The sequence below is a fragment of the Podarcis tiliguerta genome (genome assembly GCF_965153285.1).
Source record: "Podarcis tiliguerta genome assembly, chromosome: 5".
In the NCBI taxonomy this organism is placed as follows: Eukaryota; Metazoa; Chordata; class Lepidosauria; order Squamata; family Lacertidae; genus Podarcis; species Podarcis tiliguerta.
The window spans coordinates 62,462,866-62,483,573 of record NC_139538.1 but is presented as its reverse complement, the minus strand read 5'-3'; the positions used below and the strand labels follow the sequence as shown (position 1 = coordinate 62,483,573).

Sequence of the window (20,708 nt, the reverse complement as noted above, 5' to 3'; positions counted from 1 at the left end):
CAGGGCTCAAAGATGTCTAACTCTAAAAAGAAGCAGAGGTTAGGAATCGTGACCCCCCTGAGGACCCTTGGATTTTGATCAAATGCCTGGAGAAGTCCAGCTGCGCAGGGCAGCTCACCAGCTCCTGTGATCCTGCCACCTTCGCCTTCCAGATTCACGGATCGGGTCCAAACCATTTTATTGCCGCAGCCTGTGCCACGAATGGCTACCCAGAGGAAGCACTTTGTGAAAGATTTCAATCCCCATATCACCTGTTGTATCTGTAAAGGATATCTTATCAAACCAACGACAGTAACTGAGTGCCTCCATACTTGTAAGTAGAATTATGTGAGGCATCTATCTTTGGAACAAAATGGTCTTTGCTCCAATTATTTATTTTATCTTATTTACTACATTTATGTCCTGCCTTTCCCCCAAGGAGCTCAAGGCAACCAGCATGGTTCTCCATTTTATCCTCACACAACAACTCTGCGAGGTAGACTGTGAGATAGTGACTGGGCCAAGGTCACTTGGTGTTTCATGGCTGAGTGGGGTTTTGAACCTGGACCTGACTGATCCTAGTCCCACACTCCAGCCACTACACAACATAATTTTAAAACCAAGACATACAAATTTATGCATCATTATACTATTGCATAAAATACACCATTATAGTATCTATAGCACACACTTCAAATATTCAAACAGTATCACTTACAGAATATATCACAGTTATTCCTTAATACCAGAAATTTCAAAGAGTTGAGGGAAGTTTAAATAGTTGAGCTATGCCTGTGACAAAAGTGTCACAGAATACCAGGGTACTGTGTTCTTTCTGGAAGTTGACATAGTTTGGATTCTATATTTTTTCTTAGATCTACCTGTGCCTTCAACTTAAAAGAAGCAAAAAAAAAATTGTTTTAAATAACTTTGTTCAGTAGTTACATTTTGACAAGCCACGAAACTGCTGAAGTTTTTGCTAAAAACAAAAATGTCATGAAGTGGGACTGACAGGCCAATCCTGTACAAGGTTTAAATTCACTTGATGGGTAGTTTTAATAAAATGCTCCTAATGGTCCTACAAATTGATAGGTAGCACCCATAAACTTTTCATTCTTGCGTTTTTGAGACCTCCACTCAGAAAGAATTAAGTATTGTCCTGATTTACATTCTAGGTCACCTTCATGTGTAAGCATGTTTGCCACATGTGTACCAGTGAAAGAGTGATGGATAAGTGTAATAAATATTAAAGGGGTTTGTGTATATATAAATGTACATGCACCACATTCATATGTCATGCTGAATCAGTGGTGGATAATCTGTAGTCCACATGTTGGATTCAGAGTCCCATCAGCCCTGCCCAGAACGGCTAATGGTCAGGAAAGAGGAGAGAATTAACATGTAGACTGACACAGGTTCCACATACCTAGTTTCGCATCACATGCAGAACTAACATGGGCAAGCCTCATGTTCTCCCATCCAGTTTGGGTGGGAGAACAACCAAAAACATTTATTTTCAGTTTCCCCTTGATCTCTGTCTATTATTGTGTGCAAACCAAGAATCATGATTATAGCTGACTGATCAGTTAAAAGGGGGGAAAGGCTTTGGAAGCTATGGTGTGAAGTGGGCTTGTTTGGAAATTCACCAGTTTGTTATAACTCACAATATCTGGTTCGCAGATTAAACTAAGATTAGAAGAAACTGAAAGTAAACATTAGCAAAGTTCTACTCCCAGGTACATGGGAGAAGTCCAGGGCTCATTTCAGCTTGTGAACATCACACTAAATCATGGTTTAGCATGATGTCCAAGTTGGGCCATGGTGGACATGTACCTGGAAGTTAAAGCCAATGGCAACTTCCCTGTACATGTCTACTGCAAGTATTTGGAGACTTATTTCTCCCCTTTACACCTGGTGGTATCCACTGAAGGGGCACAGAAGTTCAGATACTGTGGGGGGTTTTCCTTAATGTTGCTGTTGGCTGCCTTGATGGAAGAGAAAATGCTGAATTAAAATATTTAAATAAATAATGCAGGCACACGTGCAACATAAATCTGTCTCTTCCCCAAATCCAGAAGCTTTGCTTTGTGTTTTCCCTAAATTGGTATGATAAATCTTGATGGTTACTTTAATTCAGTGTTGGGTAACCTGTGGCCCTCCAGATGTTGGGACTGTGGCCAATGGCCTGCGATGGTGGAGGCTGTAGTTCAACAACGTCTGGGGAGTCTCAGTTCCCTGTCCTGGCTTTAAATTTTTAAGTTATTTTGAAAAGAATCACTTCAGTTTACATTAAAAGAGAGCTCAGCAGCCTATCTGAATCTCCTTGCATGCTCTCTGCAAATGGAGCTTCTAGCTTCTCCTCTGATTTGAATTTTGAGAGCAGTTTGGCACATGCAGATCAGTTTAGAGAAGTCAGCAGATTTTACCAGGTGTGCTAGAAAGAAAATCCCAACGCTATATGAAGAAGGCAGGAAGGAACTTGGGATGTACTTGTGATAGGTGTAGGCATGCTCTTTTAAATGATAGCATTCAGAAATCATCCATCCATCCAATTTACATTTTTTTCTAATACCTATTTCTTACTTGATTTTGTAGTTTGTAAGAGTTGTATTGTGCAGCACTTCGAAGAAAGCAATGACTGTCCCAGATGTGGCAATCAAGTCCATGAGACCAATCCATTAGAAATGTTACGGTAAGAAGATATTAAATACAAATTATTTCAGTGGAGAGAGTTTGTCTTAAATTGCCTTTTGATGTGATTGGCTACCTACAGAAATATAGAACGCCACCATACCGAGTCTGACCATTGGTCCATACAACTCATTATTGCATCTATGCTGAGTGGCAGTAATGCTCCAAGCTTTCAGATGGACCAGGATGCAATCCCATGATAATAGTGTGTGTAATCATGTCTTTTTACCTTACTTGCCTGCCCGCTCCTCTGCTCCTAGCAGTGCAAAATAATTGTCTTTCATGCAGTGCAGTGTAATGACATCAGTTCAGTTTCTTTCTAAAAACAAAAAACTAACTGGTGCACCCAAATGGCCTTTTAAACAAACAAAAATCACAAGAACTTTAAGTGTCCTTGAGATTAGGGATAGGGTAGGAGAGCATACAGAAGTTCTACAATGCATGTTTATAAAATTTGTTATCAGCTAGCTTAAAAAAAAAAGGATAACTTTTTTAAAGACGTCAAAAGACTTGTTTTTTTTCTGTTTATCTCTCTTCAGGCTGGATAACACATTAGAGGAAATTATATTTAAGTTGGTCCCAGGGCTTCGAGAACGTAAGTATCCCCCTCTTCATTTGGTTGCTTGCTTGCTTTTCTTTGCAATCCTGTTGATATTCCAGCATAACTGAACTGAAATATCATGCTCCTTTTTTTGTTGTGAACTAGAAGAACTATACCGTGAGACTGAATTCTGGAAGAAAAACAAACCTCAAGAAAATGGAGATGGTAATTACATCCTTGATTTTTTAAAAGTAACGTTTTGATAAGATCCATTGTATTTTAATTTCAGACGTCAAAAGCTGCATGAGAGTCAGTGCTCGCAAAACTATACCTGTATGTTCAGCTGTTGCTTTTTCCCTTGGAGTTAACTCTTGCAGCTATTAGTTACATGGCTTATTTATACACATCATATGGTAAAATGCTTAGCTTCTAGAGTTGGTTGTCTACATAGTTGTGCATATAGAGAATATATGTTATGCTGTTTCTAATGTTTTTTATCCAGTTATACCTCCTAGGAGCATTCTTGTGCATCTGAAATGTTTCACATGGGCATACATAAGGAAAGGATTTGTTTTTTGTCAAAATCTGTAATCTGCTATTTGAAAAAAGAGAAATAGAATTGGGTGTTATTGTCATCAGCATACTGATGGCACCTCCCTCCCAAACCCAAAAAACTTCCCATAGCAGTCTTGTGAAGATATTGAACAGCAGAATAGATAAAATAGACCTATTTGTGACTGCATGTGCAACTGCCACAACACAAAGAAGGAACACTCAGCACCACCGCACTGAGTTATGCCTCACTGGTTTCAGTACAACTTACTGCTTACTAAGCATGCTGTGGATTTCATTCTTAGTCCGTTTGTTTGAAGGTTGTGGAATATGTGTAAATAGTATGTTTTATTTCATTTTATTTATGCAGAAGAAAATCCAAAATCTGAAGATCCCAAAGATGATGAAGATGGAGATGAAAATCAAGATGATAAAGACTATCACAGGAGTGACCCACAGATTGCTATTTGTCTGGATTGTTTACGTAACAATGGGCAGTCCGGGGATAATGTAGTAAAAGTGAGTTTTGATAATATTTTTGTTTCTTAAATAACTTGAGCAGTATGAACCCTTTTTATCTTCATGCTGTAAACAGCATAGGTTTGTTGACAGTTGAAGGTTCTAATTTCCTGCAACTGTATCGTTGTGTGCAACCTCTATTTCATGAGTAGTGAGAGCTGCCAAGGGTGCCTGCATTTACCCAGGGTTCACTTGGCTTGGGATGAAGGTCAGTAGAGACTGTGCTGTCTTTAGCATACATAGTTATTTATTTCCTATAATTAACACCCAAACAGATCTTGCTTCCCCAAGGGACGCCCAAAGCCAGGGAAGCTCCAAGTCACCACTCTGAGTCCAGCACAGAGCAAATATGCTTCTGTGTCTCCAGCTTCTAGCATCAGCATCACATACACAGCCCTCCTTGGCCTATTCTTCTCCATCCTAGGATGGCAAGGCATCCAGCCAGGTGAGGTGGGGAGGGGGGAGCCCATCCATTTGTCTCTATGGCAACAGAGATGATTCTTTAAGTTGCCAGGGACAGTGACCTTGACAAAAGAACTGGTCTGATCAGTTCAGCAACCTTTTCGAGTAGATTTAAAGCTTCCTTGATAAAGGAGCATAGGCTTGGAGGGACCCAGGGTATCATCCAGACTGACCCACAAACCTATAATATTTTTTTTCAAAACTATAGGAAGGCTGAACCCTTCCCCTGCTTTTGCTTTGGAACACCTGTGCCCAGGTTGCCCCCCACCCCCATGGGCTCATTTTCAGTCACTGAGTCTTGTTAGAATACATAAAACAGCAGGGGAAGTTTCAGCACCCTTTTGCCTATTGCCACTTCTCCACTTGAAATCAGCCTGCTACTTTCCCATATAGCGGCAGTCGAAAATATAGGCAGATGTGTTGTTTGGTCTTCAAATGTCAGTGTTTTATTTAAAACATTTCTTACCTGCCCTTCAATGCAAATGCCATTCCATTTAACTGCAAATTAAAACAAATTGAGACACATTATACAAGTACTAAAAATAGAGTAGTTAAAACCAGCCAACTAAAATAAACATCAGTACTAACAATGAAGTCCACTAAGAGCCTGGGCAAATAACCAGGTTTTCAGCTGCCGTTGAAAGGTTAAAAGAGTGGGTGCCAATTGTATCTCACAAGGAAAGTGTTCTATATATAAAAGTTCTGTTACACCTGTGAGCCTACCTTTATAACAGCTGGCATGCTGCCCTAAAACAACACTGCCATAACAAAAATGCTAAGTATAGTAGCATTTGTGTTGTAACTGAAAGTTTGTCAAATGAAGCTAACCTAAGGCTTCCAAATTCTAAATGTGTTCTATCACTTAGCTGTAGTACTTTCTCATCCTATGAATGATCAAGCAGGTTTGTCTGTTTTTCATTGGGTTTCATTTTGGAACCCAACGAAGACTGAAATGTGTATTCAAATTTACAGTTTTTTGTCTTCTTTCCTTTAGGGACTGATGAAGAAATTCATCCGGTGTTCTACGCGAGTTACTGTAGGGACTATCAAGAAGTTTCTAAGTTTAAAATTAAAGCTTCCAAGTTCTTATGAGGTATGATAGACAACAAGCCAAAGATTTTACACTCCTTCCTGTGATTAAGTTAAATGGACATATCATGTCAGGCTTCAGATGTACAAATATTGTTTGGCTTTAATGTCAAACATGCACTGCAATATCAATAAGCCAACCCTTTCCAAATTTACTAAGATGCCAGTCACACTGAGAGTTCAGTGTACTCCAGTGTAAGTGTGCATGGGATTGCAGTTTTAGTGTCATAATCGAGGGTAAATCCTATCTTTTACTGAGAATTATTATTCACTGAGAAATCATCATTAATGTGACCCCAGTGAAAAATGCTACTAACTGCATAAACATTTCCTCAGTGAAAGTGTTACTTCATCTGAAATGGTATTTGTTCCTAACTCTGAGATATAGATGGGTGTTATTACAATTAAACAGGAAGTTTTGTCTCACTCAGACAATGAGACATTAATAATCCAGCCTTCACCTCTAACTGGTGAAAGCAGCTGTAGGAGTAAGGCAGGAGTAACCATAAATGCCAACAAATAGTGATTTGAAGAGGGAACATAGCACTATGGATACAGCACATGGCTGCATTCATTAAGTTCCAAGTTCAGTTTCTGCCATCTCCAGTTTGTTTTTCTAAGATCACGTGAGACCTTGGCCTAAAACTTTGGAGAACTGTTGCATATTTAAGCTGCCCATGGTGGGCCAGATGGACAAATACTGTAGCTTGGTATAAGGCAGTTTCCTATACTTGTATGCTAAATCATTCTTTACCTTCCTTCATGATCAGATTGGCTGCCCCTCCCTTTTTCTTCTTAAGCAGCATATGCAAATTTATTTGTACATTCTTCACCTTACCTTTTAAAAAATCACAATCGTGTAGCTTTCCTATGCTCGCTAAAAGCCCTTTACTAATCTGATAATGGAATCAAATGGACTCCCTAGTAAACCATGGTTTAAAAACACTGCAATTTGATGTGCCACAATCCAAGCTGCTTTTCTAGTTTGTCTCATTGTAGGTGGCATGTATAGATGCTGGGTCTCCTGTCTGGAGTGAAAGTGAAAATACACGTGGACTTGTAAAAAAAAGATCTTTCTGGATCAGGGCCATTTCGTTTGTATTTTGTTCAGTTAAACAATGATCAATATCATTATGTTGCACTAGGATAAAGTGTTCTCGTTTATACTCCCTTTCATTGCCTCTTATATACTAATCAGTTTTAGGAAACATTGCAAGAATTTAAAGGAAATTGGCGTTTGTATGTTTGTGTTTTTTACTCTTAGGTTATTTTGTGATTTACAGTACTTCCCTTTTCCTTTTCTTTCTAAGCTGGATGTACTATGCAATGGGGAGATCATGGGGAAAGATCACACTATGGAATTCATCTATATGACAAGATGGAGACTACGAGGCGAAAATGTAAATAAAATTAGAAATAACTCTAATAATTTATTTTGTGTATATATAGCTTATTTGCTACCTTAAGTTTCTAAATTTATGTTTAAAAGCCTCAACAGGACTTATTAATAACTATTTTAAAATGCATTGCTGGCTTCCAATAGTCCATGTTTTCCCAAATTTTATGATACAGTGGCATGATAACTGATGGTTATTCCAAACCAGCACCACCTTGGCTGCTTTGGCACAGAGTGTAAACAAAGAAACCAGCTGGCAGTAGCCACTTCTTGCTGGGAACTAAGATAAAAATTAAGTCATGGGGTCCAGGGAGAAGGGAGCCTTGCAGCCTAGGAATGTATTTGTCAGTGAAAAGTACAGAAAACAAAGCTTCTTGGTGCCAAGTGGTTACAAAAAACAAAAGAGAAATGGATCTGGGGAAATTGGGAAGGTGCTTGAACATTTATCATAAAGAGATCTAGTAGTTAGCTGCCTCAGGAGTAGCAGCTTCCTCACAAAGTACCATTTCAAAAAGATGAGCACTTGACATGGGTACCATTAGTACCATCTATTATATTATTCTGAGCAATGACTCAGACAGGCTGAGAAATGATTAAATGCAAGAATATTTTAGGACTTTCAGATTTGGAAAGGAATTGACTTGCATTGCTAAAAGTGATTACTTCAGAAGGATAATTTAATTTTTTAAATCCCTGGTTATGTTTTGAAATCATTTATGTAGATAGAAATCGTCCTTTAGACTAGTAGCACTTTTAAAACATGGCTTATACTAGTTTAATGCTTAGTATGAGCAGATGGGAGCTTGCACAATACATCTTTCCCTTTTCCTTGCAGTGCCCCTACAGAACACTGGAGCTGTAAATAGCTGCATAAGTGAAGGGGAGGGGTGCACACTATCAGATTAGAAAAACTTGCACCATGGAGATGCTTTTTGGGGGGAGCAGAGGAAGGGAAAGGTCCACTGCAAGGGAAAGGTCCATTGCACTCACACAGTGTTGTATACAACCCTATTCATCTACTGAATATAAAATAATGGGTGGGGGGATTATATATTTTCCATTCTAAGTGAATTCTAGTCATAACTAAGAAACTATTTGCATATCTTATAGCCTTAGGTAGCCTTTTTTTTATTCCAGTTTGTGCCTTAAGCCCTCCAAGTTAAGTGGAAAGCACTTTCACTCATTCAAGGAGAAAGTTCCTAATTCCCTCTCGTTGCATCTGCACCCTTTGCTGCACAAATCCTGAAAAGAGTTGAGGATCCTTCAAGAACACTCCCAACTATCTGTAGGAATTCTGAAAGTGTGGGGAAGCTGTAGACCAGGAGGCAGGGAGAGGGAACAATGGAGGATACTTTTGTGTATGCAGAAGCACTTTTTATTCCCCTTGTACAATGGGGTTTTCAGATCAGTCCCTAGTAATTTTCACCTTGCTCCCTTTCTAGTTCTTTTGATTATAAAATGAATATGCCTACTAATAAAATTGGTCCAGTACAAGTTATACGTTTTGCTGTTAATCTCTGATAGCAATGCAATACCTGTCTTAATTGTAAAATAATTAAATTCTCAAATGTGAAACAGAATTATAAATGAGATGACTGATAATCCATGTCCAGTTGTGGATGCCTCTTATCTGATCAGAAACTCGTCTCCTTCGCAGTTTCGGTGTCAGAACTGCTCATCTTCGCAAGTCTGCTCACAGGATGGCTCTTTTTATCAGGTAAGAGGCACTCCCGACTGTACACATTATAGTCATTAAGATGACATTAACACAACCATTCTTAATGAAGCCCAATGGGTGGCGGGTGTCCTTTTAATTCCATATAAGAAAGTCTCCCAAGACCAAAATTAGCCTTGCAGGTCATAAGCCTCAGGTGCTTTCAGAAGGTCATGCAGCTTAATTTTTTTAATGCATGTAATAATATTTATTCATTAATTTGTTTGTGAAATTTATATCCTACTTTTCTGTTTGCATACCCAAGGCACATATCAAAGATAGAAATAGTATAAAATAGTGACACTAAGGCTATAGTCCTAAGTCCTGATTAGCACTGCTATAGGACCTTCGAATCCATTGGGCATTCCCACCCATCCACCTTTTCCTATGGGGTTGCAGGGAGCTCCCCCACCACAGAAGCCCCTGCTGCAGCTATGGATCTGCTGGATCCTAAGCCAGTCCAGCTCCTGAAGAGAGACCCAGTCTGTTGTGCCAACCTGCAGCTGGTGCAGCCCAACAAAAGGGAAAGAAGTGAATGACACTGCCCCTACCTCCTGCCCTGGCCATTATAAGTTAAAGAACATTGAGGTGGCTCTGACATTCTGTTTACCCCTCTGACCCCTGGCCAGAATTAGGATTACTTTGCTCATAGATATATAAACATAAGTATCCTAAGAAAACCTCAGAGATATGTTATAACCATTGAGGGCTGGCTTCTCCCTATACTGCTGGCACTTGATGTTGACTGGCTACCACATAGATGGGAGTTAAAAGGTAGTGTTTAGCCCCTCTGTCTGCTGTGGTTGTTGATGCTTCCAGTACCAGCAGCCTTGGTGACTCCCTCTGATGCTGTTTAATTGTTTGTGTATGATTTAAAGACTTTTAATTGTTAGGGTACGTGGAGACTGGGAGTGAATGGTTCATAGCCGTGTTTCATTAAGATAACTGGGAAAAGAACAAACACCTGTATATATAGAGAGAGAGAGAGAGTTCAGTAGTGAGATGATAATCAAACTTCTGATAAAATAATCCATTTCCTTAGCTTTTTGTAAAATAGTAAGCCAAAACGATAGGCCAAAATGTCACAAGGTGATTTGCCCTCCTATAGCCCTGCTTGCTCAAGTTATGTTACATGTAACTAAAGCTGCATTCTCATGCAGCAATGGGATGATCCCTGAATTGCCTGAAAACAGGGCTGGCGCGTCCCGTTTTGCTGCCAGAGGCAAAAGGGGAAGTGCTGCTACTGCACTGCCCGCCCCACCCCCTCTGCTGCTGGAAGAGAAGTGGTGTTGGCACCAGCACTGATTTCTGTTGAGATTTCACTGAAGTCTCGCAAGATCTCACCAGAAATCTTGGGGGCGCTGCCTCAGGGACTTTTACCACCCAAGGTGGCTGCTTCACCCTGCCCTACTGGTGAGCCGGGCCTGCCTTTCACCACCCAAGATGGTGTTTGATAGTTTAATTTATGTTAATAGTTTATTTAGCTGATTAGGACTTCATGGGATTTCAGCCTAAGATTTCAAAGGTTTCCGTGCACTGCTCTGGTTTGCCAGAAGCGGCTTAGTCATGCTGGCCACATGACCCGGAAGCTGTACGCTGGCTCCCTCAGCCAATAAAGCGAGATGAGCACCGCAACCCCACAGTCAGTCACGACTGGACCTAATGGTCAGGGGTCCCTTTACCTTTTACTTTATATGTTAAGCTGAACTATAGTGAGTGGCACAAGGGCCCTCAGTGTATTTAGCTTCCTTCTGCTCTCTGGAACCATGTGATGAAGCCCAGTAAGGCCCCCAGCAGCAGATTTGCCAGGTTCACTGCTTCAAAGCAGGCCTGAATAAACAGACTGGAGATGACATTTGCATAGGGGCTGCTTTGAAAGGCTATACAGAGGGAAATAATGGGTTCAGATTGGTCCAGAAATTAGGCAATGTATTATCTGATTTGGGGAGAAATACTTCAGCTCATCTCCAAGGCAGCCTGACACGACATGGGAAGAGCTAGCCCAACTCTTGTTGTTTTAATTTGCAGAGCCCCTCCTTTTTGTTTTGCTTCTTTAATGCGTATAAGTTGATGAGTAAAATATTTTGATACGTTTTAAATAATTCTACTGCATATGTGCTTATGTCTACATGCTGTCATTGTTTCTGTTTTCATTGTGGTTCTAGTCTTACCCCATGGTACTCCAGTATCGACCCAGAATTGACTTCGGTTAGACCAAAGGGCCAGATCCCACTGAGATTAAACCTGCACTATATTTACCCATCGACAGATTGCACAATGAATGGACGTGCCTGGATTTGGGGGGGTGAGAAAACAAGATCAGAATTCCAGCATGCAGATACGGACTTTTTCTTCAGCTGATCAACTGTCTTCCCCCCCGTTAGCATAATCCAAGTGCCATTCTCCTACTGAAACATTCATAAGATGTTTGTGACATCAGAGTTTGCGAGTCATAGCCAAATAGTTAAATGTATAGTCTGAATCTCTGGAATACTTGCTTTGCCTGTTAGAAACCTTCCTTGGTCCATAACATTGATTACATCGGCAGAGATGGCCATCGGCTCTTTCACATGTGGTGTTGCTGTTTGTTTTTTTCCACATTAACTATCTTACTGAAAAATGTTGTTTGAAAGTACTGTATAAAAAGGTTAAATATGCCTTTACATTTTTTTTGTATATAATACATGTTTTAGAAATGTGGTTGTTGTGCCACTAACGTTTTCTCATTCAGTTCCCCATAGGTCCAGGTAGCTAACTCGTTAGTATACAGCAGTCTCTTTGCAGAATTTGAAATTTTAGATTTTGTGTCAGAGAAGTTAAATGCGACAGTTTGTATTGAATTGAAATGGTATAATGTCTCATATCCTTTCAGCAGTGTATATAACTTAACCTAGAGTTTTAAATTGCAGAAATAGCAAATCTGTAAACATGCAGCAGGTAAGGTTATTCTGTCTTTTTGAAAATCTATTACATAATATTTTTTTAAATAAAAGAAGAAACAGGAAGTGTCATAAACTGTAATATAAAAAGTGTTAGGTATTTTTTGAAACTGTTGCCGTTGCAGGCTTCCCTTTCCAGATTTCCTTGAAGGCAACAATGTGAGAAAGAGGTAGTTTTGAAATTGGTGGTCTTAAGTGTGCTAGATTAGGTCCACTGCACCTAAAAAACACCTGTATTATTTTAGTATATTCAATAACACATTGACATGTTGTAAAATGTTAATGGCATTTCAACCACATTTTCGGGTTATCTGGAATCTAAAAGCTATAGTAGAACTGGTTGTAACACCTGAAACAGAAGCAGATTTAACACGATTGACAAAGCTACCTGACCAAAACCCACTGACTGTTCGAGGGAGGGGGAATTTCCCCTGACAAGCGGTAGTGTTACAAAAATACTAATGGCTGCCTTAGGTATCGCATGTGCATTCTTCCTTGTTCAAAAACGTTGTGCTTTGTTTATGGATATCATTACAAAGCTAGTAACATATTGTTATTTTGTTTCCTGTCTTCCATTACTTTTGCACAGTTAAAAGCCAAAACAATACAGCTGAATGATCTGTACAAGTTTTAATAAACAGAGTTATTTGTAGAGTGAACGGCACACTACAAGTAACTACGTTCACTTTCGGATGCTATGATGTAATTAATTCACTTCAGGAAAATATGGCAGTACAAACACCACAGCCCTAGCGTGTAAAAGTAGGAAGTAGATGGTGAAATAACTGTAGGCTGTCATTTCTGTGCCCCACAACATGATCAGGAGTGTCAGGCACAACGCAGCAGATGGGAGGAAAAAGGAGTGGCTGGACTAAAGCCCATGCTGGCTTCCTCTAACTTATACTTGATGACAGTGTCAATAACTATCACCTGTTAAATGCTCTGGGCATGGAGTACCACTTCCATACACTCCTATTTTGGATGCAGAGAGCTTGCACCTGCCTAACGTTCTCCCCCTTTCAACAGCTTGGCCCACCACTCATGCCATATCAAAAACTGATTTTCTAATTCACTTCAGTTTCCAAAGCAGTTGTTTCACTGTATGTGAGGCAGCTGCTTGAGAAGGAAGAGTCCACAGCTTCTTTAAGCTCTTGGAACTAATTATCTGGATCTTAGCCCGATATTTTTTTTTACACACACAGGTAACATCTAGCAGTGGATCTAATTACATTATATAAGCCTACTTCTGTGTATAGGTTAGTATCTTAGGATGTGGCAAATTCCCCCTTTGCACTGTGTTTCACTAGAATGATTTTGGACATTACCTGGAAGGGCAAGGGGAGGAGAAAGTTAATGAGTTTATTTGTGTATCTGTTTGCATAGTCCTGGATGACACCCGAAGCAGTAGCTCCTGCATCTTCCTTTGGGTTGCAGATCCAGAATGTGTATACTTTGCCATGGAGAGGATATGGGAGTTGCCACTTTCCCCCAAAGTGTTCCCCATATGTAACCCAAAAGCTTGGAAAGAGATGGATAGACCATAGTCTTCAGCTTTTTTAGGTAACATCCAAAGATGTCCTGAAAAATCTGTTAGTTTAGATCCGTTGTATGCATAGTGGCTTTACTTAAGTTACTTAAATTGTTGCCATTTAAGATCTGAAGGACCTCCAATAGCAACAAATATTGATTTATTTTCTTCATCAGTGCTCTGCCAACTTGAGCATTGTTAAAAATTCCAACATTCCCACAAACAAAAGACTTTCTTATTTTCACAAATGGAGTATGTGCAACTTATTTCTGAACTATTTTTTGGTTTCCTGTGGAAAATGAGCTGTTAAATCCTTCCTTTGATTCATGGAGGTAAATGTAATGTTTCAAAACTTCATTCCGACTGACTTAAAATACATTCTCAAAGTAATCTATTTATTTTAATAGTATGCTTCCTTTAAATGTCTTTTGTCCAAATCCTCAGAAATCTAACAATTATAAACCTTGTGTAATTACGTTGTACACTGGCAGAAAGTTTGCTATTCTCCGTAGAGAAAGGGCCATATAAAAACTAGAATTTGGGGTCTACATCAATTTCTACATCAATTTCAGTAGCATTTCAGATGTTTAGGGCTGGGAACCAACATGTAGTTCATCTTATTTTTTATTTTATTTTTTGCATTTTGTTTTTAATAGCGTAACTTTGATTAATGGGAGCAAATATTTTCCACTTGAAAAAAAAGCATGGAAATCCAAGACAGACTTGTGTGCTGTGAAACGCTAAGAGCCTTAAAATGTTTCTTGCACATGTAACCTCTTTGTGGCTTATACCATTGCATTTCTGGTTCAGCTGTATAGTGCCTCTACAGAGTTGGTTGGGTAATTGTAGGAAGGACCACCAAGTGCAGTCGTCTTCTATAGAACTTTCTAACTTCTTAGCTCACTGACGATTCTACCTATTTGTTCATCTGATCACTCCTAAAAATATATAAACGGTGTACCAAGAACAAATTAAATATGAAACATTAATAGAGCATGATCACAGGCTTCCTGTGTCAGAGAAACATTGCATAAATGAAGATAGTGCACACAGAGATATCCATAGCCAAACTGACCGGGGGTAAAAAAAATAAAATCAAACCTGACAATGGCTTTGCTGTTTGCTCACTTCCTATAATGCTAGTATGAGCTGAGGATTCTCATTCCAAGGCATGTTTTCTATTGGGAGGTTTCATACCTCAGCAATAAAGCACATGATTTACATGCAGAAGGCCTCAAATGACATCTTCAGTTAAAATTAGGATAGAAAAGACTGCTTCCTGGAGAGCAGCTGAGAGAAAAGAGTGGACAATACTGGGCTTGATGGGTAAATAGTCTGGCCAGCTTCCTCTGTTCTGTGAAAGAGAATTGCTCCATGGACATTGAAGCTGTTTCCCATGTGCAGGCTGGCATTTTCCTTTCACAGAAGAAATGGAAAGCTTTTAATCTCACCCTGGGCATTTGAAACTACTGTTCTGCATGCCCAGCCCAAAGAATTGTAACACTGCTGTGCCCGCAAGTAAGCAGTAAATAGTATACAAGCTTAGGGCATAGAGGGATCCCTATAGGATAAGACATATGTAGATTGATTTGCAGGATTGAAGCAATGCTACTGGTTTAGATTTATCTCTTGCACAGAAATAAAGGTTCTCTTCCCTTGAACAAAATTTCAACTAGTTAGTAATGTGTATTCTTTGAAGATTTCATGCCAAATGGTTTACTTTCTTTTTCTTCTTCGCTGGCATCCCAATCTCAAATGCCTATATAATGCAATACTGTTAAATTAGAATAAACTATGTAGTGTTAACACACAGAGTTTTCCTAAATCAAAATCCCCAGTTTCCCCAGATTAAAATGCTTATTCAAGCTGTTTACACAAAACTGCTTTAAAGATTGCATGGGAAGGGTCCTCTTCTACAGTTTAGGATAGACATGTGTGCTGCTTCTGGACAATTGAAATAAAAAGTATACATTTTCATGGCTGTTCTTGACTCTTGCCAAGGTTAAGTGTTAGGCTGAATGTGCTAAGTGACTCTCTGCTTTTCTTGTAGCATCTTCTATGCAGAGCAGTATGTGATAAGAAGAGAAGGGCATTTCTGCTTTATACGTATTTCCCAAGGTCAATGAGTGATAAGCAAGCAGGATTAGTAATTTAAGAGAGAGAGAGACCAGGAAATATTCCCAGAATGCTTAGTTATCTTTGTAAAAGATGACACTAAACCACAGGGGGCTTATTTCCCCTATGAATGGAATTTACCTCCTAGAACTGCATTTGTTTTGTTTTGTTTTGTTTTATTGGCAAGGGGTTCACATTTAGTGATGATCTTAGATGCTGGAGAGTGCCTGGAGGTCTCTGTTGCTTTAAAATTGGTCCTGAGAAATGCTCACTTATGAAAAGGTACAAAGCCTTTTGCTTCAGTGCTGGTGGCTCTGCTATACCTGGCCTATGAACCAAAAACTCTGTGCCCTGTCGATCTTGTAAATCTGCAAAGCACAAAATACTGATCAAACTAATTTCATTCAGACTTTTAAAAATAGCTTTGAGGTTTAGTTACATAATCCTTAGCCAGAAAGAATAGGCCTGGAGTATGTGACAAGGTATCAACATCCATTTGTAGTATTTTTGTTTGTTTTAGCAAAGAACATTGCCTTCAATCATGTCTGTCCTGTGGGTTAGCAAATAAGGCAACACTGTGTTATACATTATACACAACATAGTCCATTTTGATACATATTTTCAAAGTAGTTTTAACTTAAAAAAAAAAAAACTTGTCCACAAAATTTTATTTGCTTTCTAGACTAGAAAATAACAATGCATAGATTAGCCTACCACATTACAGTCAGCCATTGAAAAGAGAAACTGTGTGGCATTAAAAATTAATAATCCAGGTAACTTCTTGAGGGCTGTATTCCTGTACACGCTTACTTGGGTGTGAGCGCCCCCAGAACTTTGTAGGACTGACTTCTGGGTCAGCCTGCATAGGATGGACTGTAAGTGTCCTTGCATAAGATGTGAGCTGCTTCCACCTGGCAGTTTACTGTGGATATAGTGCTGCTCATGTATGCAAGTTCTGTGCAGTGTCCACACAACATCCTTATCAAAATGTCATCCCATGATATTTTCCCTTTTAATCTGGATTTACTGTTTTCGCAGAAAATCTGATAAGTAAAGAAAAACCCCGCAGAAACAGTAAGTCTGTATTAAATTGGGGGGGGGGGCAGGGAAGGATATGGGATGGCATTTTGTTGAAGATCTGTAGACACAGCAACAGATTTGCATCAATGAGCAGCACCAAGTCTAAAATAAACTGCCTTGAGAATCACAACAAGTGGTAGGGACCAGAGAAGAGAGAGATTAGCTGTTATTCTTCTAAACTTATTTGTATGTAGTTGGTGGTTGAATCGGTACTCTAACGGCTCTTGAAGTATGTAGAGAACTAATTGCATAATATCCCATTGTTAATTTTCTTTTCAGGTATGAACTATTTTAAGCCTTTTCTTTTTCTGTGTCAAAAGTGGTAACATAATAAACCTTTTTGTGGTTGTAAAGTTTAGCTTATGAATCATTCAAATTGAAGTGAAAAAAAAAATCCAGGTCATTATTAATGACAGTCTATCCTACTTAGGAATAAATGTATTTTTGTAAAGGAAATGCACTTGTAAATATTTACTCTGTTATCTGTTATCTGATATCTATGTTTTGTTTTGGAGGGGGGGAAATGCTGCCTCTTAGGGGATCGCCTAAATATTTTTAGGTTTGTGCTCAAATGGATTTCCTTTGCATTTGTGGCATGTTCATTCTGTACATAGCTGAATAGTTACAACTGGGCTAAGCACGTTTTATATCTGGGCTTAGCTAAGTATGTCCTGAGTATGCCACAGAATCTTTCATTAAATCTACCTGAAAGCAGAATGTGCATTGGTGCTGTGTTTCCATTATCGATATTAGCTTCCTTCTGCCTTACAGCATTCCTACCTTTGTCATCATGTTATAACAAAGTTCTGGATTAACTGTGACAGTCACGCTCCAGATTGATGTATCACTGGCTGCTTACTTTCTGTTTGCAGCTTATAATAGGATTGTGAGCTCTGGGTATATCAAAAGTGGTGAGCCAGGAGACAGAGGGCCCCTCCGGATGATCTCCTTATTGAGCATTCATCCCGTAGCAGTTAGATTATATCTGGTCTTCACTGAACATTTGTAGTCATTTGTCTGCATTCGTCCTACTTTGCTTGTTAGTCATCTACCTGTTAGTCATCAGTTCATCTCAGACTTTTCTATGTACTTCCTGGTCTCTTTCCTAACCACAAAAAGTCCATTTTGTTTTAAAAGTGGGCTTGCTATACTAGGGGAACAGAGCACCTCAGTCTGCTTCCATTGCTCACTGGTATGCATTTTAATCTTTCCCACATATCCCTGACAGTCTGGATGCACCCAGAGCAAGAGCAAGTAAGGCCAAGACCAAAACAAACAAACAAAACTCCTTGTGAGTTAGGACAGATCTTGGACTCAGGGCAAGATGGTAGAGAGAGAAGCTGGTTGGTTATGATGAGTGGAGGCTGGCAAGCTCTGAAGTCAGCTGGCTATTTAGCCCCCAATCCTGATTATTTTAACAGAAGACCATTTTACCTCTTGGCCCAATAAAAGGCTGGCTGCTTGGCAACCAGGTTATAAAACCCATTCTCATATCCAGTCAGTAGTTCAGTGAACTGGGGTGGGGGCGGGGACAAAGAAATGATCCAAATATATATATTTCCAGTGCAGGTGGGTTGTATACCTGCATATTTTGAAAAGCTGTTCCCTAGGAAACTGCTGTTAGAACACAGAAAAGGTTTCAGCTGCAATTCTTGAATGACTAATACAAGGGGGGTTGCTGTCTGAAAAGAATTGAGAAGGGGAAGGTGCTTAAGCTGTAAGACTAGAGTTAGCCATTGGAAACTGTGCAGTAGCTGGAATTTAGCTTTTTTTTAATCTATCTTTTTGGGCTAATCACTGGGAAATAAATTACGTGTGCTGTAGAATGAAGGTGGACGTCAACAACCCTGGAACTCAGGCTTGTGGTCAGATTCTGATAACTGTAATTCTGAGATGTTGCCTGACCTGAATCCCTTTAGAATAGCAGAATTCCATGACGTTGCGTATAATCTCTTTGATGGAACTACTGTATAGTATATCTGAACACATGTGGCTGACCCAAAGTTTCCACTTTCACTCCTGAATGCTTTAACTCCAGTTGTTAATCTTTATTGTTTTGTCTGTTTTCCCTGAGAATTCTTAGTTCTCAACCACTATGCCAGAGAATTTGTTAATGTCTTTTAATGTTATGACATTATGACCTCCAGTTACTTTTCCTGAGCTGGATTGCAGCCTGCAAAACACATGCCTGTCTGAGAAACAGTGGCTGACATTAATTCTATCTTAGGCAAGGTGTAGATGTTGCATTCTATTATGATCAATATTTTTGGCAGCTGCTTGTCGTTTTGAAGTCTTGATTTGTATCAGAAGGCAATACCAGTAAAAGACACAGCAGCATGTGCACATTATATAAACTTGGCTGAAGAAATGTGTTATTAATCAGCCCGAGGGGGGGGGGCAGGGAATGTACAAATAGTACCAGCCCACACAAACTTGCACTAGTCCACTTATCCACAACTTCCTATGTTAGTGGATGAATTAAGGAAGAATGAATGAACCAAAACTCCTCAAATTTAGCGAATGTTCCTTTTCTAGCATGCCCGGAGGTGATTCATACTTGCCATGGGCAATCAGATTAGTAGCCATTTATAACCCTGTCATTAATTATATTACATGTTACGTACTCATTTTAATAATGGAGATAATGCTTCAAAGGCAGCGTTTAATGCTAATATCGATGTTCACAGCACCATTGTAAGCTGCTGATGGAAACCACATCTTGTACGGTCCATATGCTGCAATATGCTTCTGGCCCAGTTGGCTAAAATCCTATAAATAAATATCAAGTTGGGCAAGTTGTATAACTCCTTTGCTTGTTAGCCCTGAATTGCTCCTTTCTGAAAGCAATAAATATATTCATGTTGTAACATCTGTTGTGCAGCCTACAGTAAGAGGCATCTTGTTGCACTTTTGTTTTCTATCTAATTTATTTTGTGCTATAAAAAGAATTCTTTGGTTCATCTGCAAAATTGTCTCATTTGTAAAAGGCTTTGAATGAAAGTGTTCTCTGGCTTCAACTCACATCACACTAGCAACCATAACGACTTCACACTGACCATGAAAAAAAAAAATCAAAATAAAGTTCCACTGAGTGGGATCTTGGATCATTGTGGCACTAAATCCACACCACCAGCATTATGCCATGTAATTTCAATTCAAATAATATTTGCCCATTTACCATATATTCATGCCTCCTCCTAGAATTAGGCTAGGATCCAAAGCATCTTTGGATGCCTGAGTGGTTTCATTATTATTATTTTTTATATCATAGCTTTCAAAATACAAATCTTGTAGCTTACAAGAAACATTAAACTACCGGTACATTTTTTTTAATGAAAAGCACAACAAAATGCCATAAATATCCTTCCCACATGCCAGATGATAATAGAATGCTCTGTTGGGAGAGACAGAATAAGATCTAGCTGGGAAACACTCTGATCTTTGCTTTTTCTTTTCTTTTCTTTTTTTGTATTCCACCCTCTCCTGGAATCTTTTGCACAGGGCACTGAATGTCCTTGATGGGGGGTCTGGTGGGAGGGAAAGCCTCCTGGAGCACTGGCCCCTCTAGCTCAGCATCCTATTCTCACAGTGGCCACCCAGGTGCCTATGGGAAACCAAGCAGGACCAGAGGACAAAAACACTTCCCCTTCCCATGGCTCCTGGCATTCAGAAGCATTACTGCCTCTGACCCTGATGCAGAGTCTAGTCACTGATAGCCTTATCCTCCATGAATTTGTCCATGCTTATCTGAAGAACATCCAAACATTTCATCTCACACAAGGGCTTTTGGTCTGCTTTATACGTGGGATTTTCCAACGCAGAGATAATCGGTTTCTCAATCCATTTACTAGCAGCAAAATTAATGCTCGTGCCAATTAAATCTTTTATTGCCTGTGTTTCGTCAGAAACATTTTTCTCATTTGATCCTGATCTTGCCTCTGTGTCACTGACCAGGTACCGCACAATGTCTTTAGTATCAATGCATTCATCCACCCACCCTAGAAGTTTGTCTAAAGCAAAGGCTATTTCCTGCAAGGTGCTCAACTGTTGCTAACAAACGCCCTACTGCTATCTGATCAGACCTGGCAAATGTACAAATGCAC

At 39.5% G+C, this 20,708-nt stretch overlaps 1 protein-coding gene across 9 annotated transcripts in view; it reads left to right on the top strand.

The window, feature by feature from the left end:
• The window catches only part of PCGF5 (polycomb group ring finger 5), a 37,560-nt gene extending 17,986 nt beyond the window's left edge, over positions 1–19,574 (top strand). For 5 of the 9 annotated variants that reach the window (XM_083443762.1, XM_083443760.1, XM_083443759.1 and 2 more), the window contains exons 2-10: positions 4–313; positions 2,575–2,671; positions 3,210–3,265; positions 3,377–3,436; positions 4,134–4,282; positions 5,739–5,837; positions 7,144–7,233; positions 8,887–8,946; positions 11,109–19,574. In XM_083443762.1, coding sequence (XP_083299888.1) covers positions 202–313; positions 2,575–2,671; positions 3,210–3,265; positions 3,377–3,436; positions 4,134–4,282; positions 5,739–5,837; positions 7,144–7,233; positions 8,887–8,946; positions 11,109–11,156 — 771 coding nt within the window. In that variant the 5' untranslated portion in view covers positions 4–201 and the 3' untranslated portion in view covers positions 11,157–19,574. Of the gene's footprint in view, positions 1–3; positions 314–2,574; positions 2,672–3,209; positions 3,266–3,376; positions 3,437–4,133; positions 4,283–5,738; positions 5,838–7,143; positions 7,234–8,807; positions 8,947–11,108 lie in introns of all 9 variants that reach the window. The other 4 variants (XR_014512084.1, XR_014512085.1, XM_083443765.1 and 1 more) reach the window with 2 other exon arrangements.
• Positions 19,575–20,708: the final 1,134 nt, after the last annotated feature.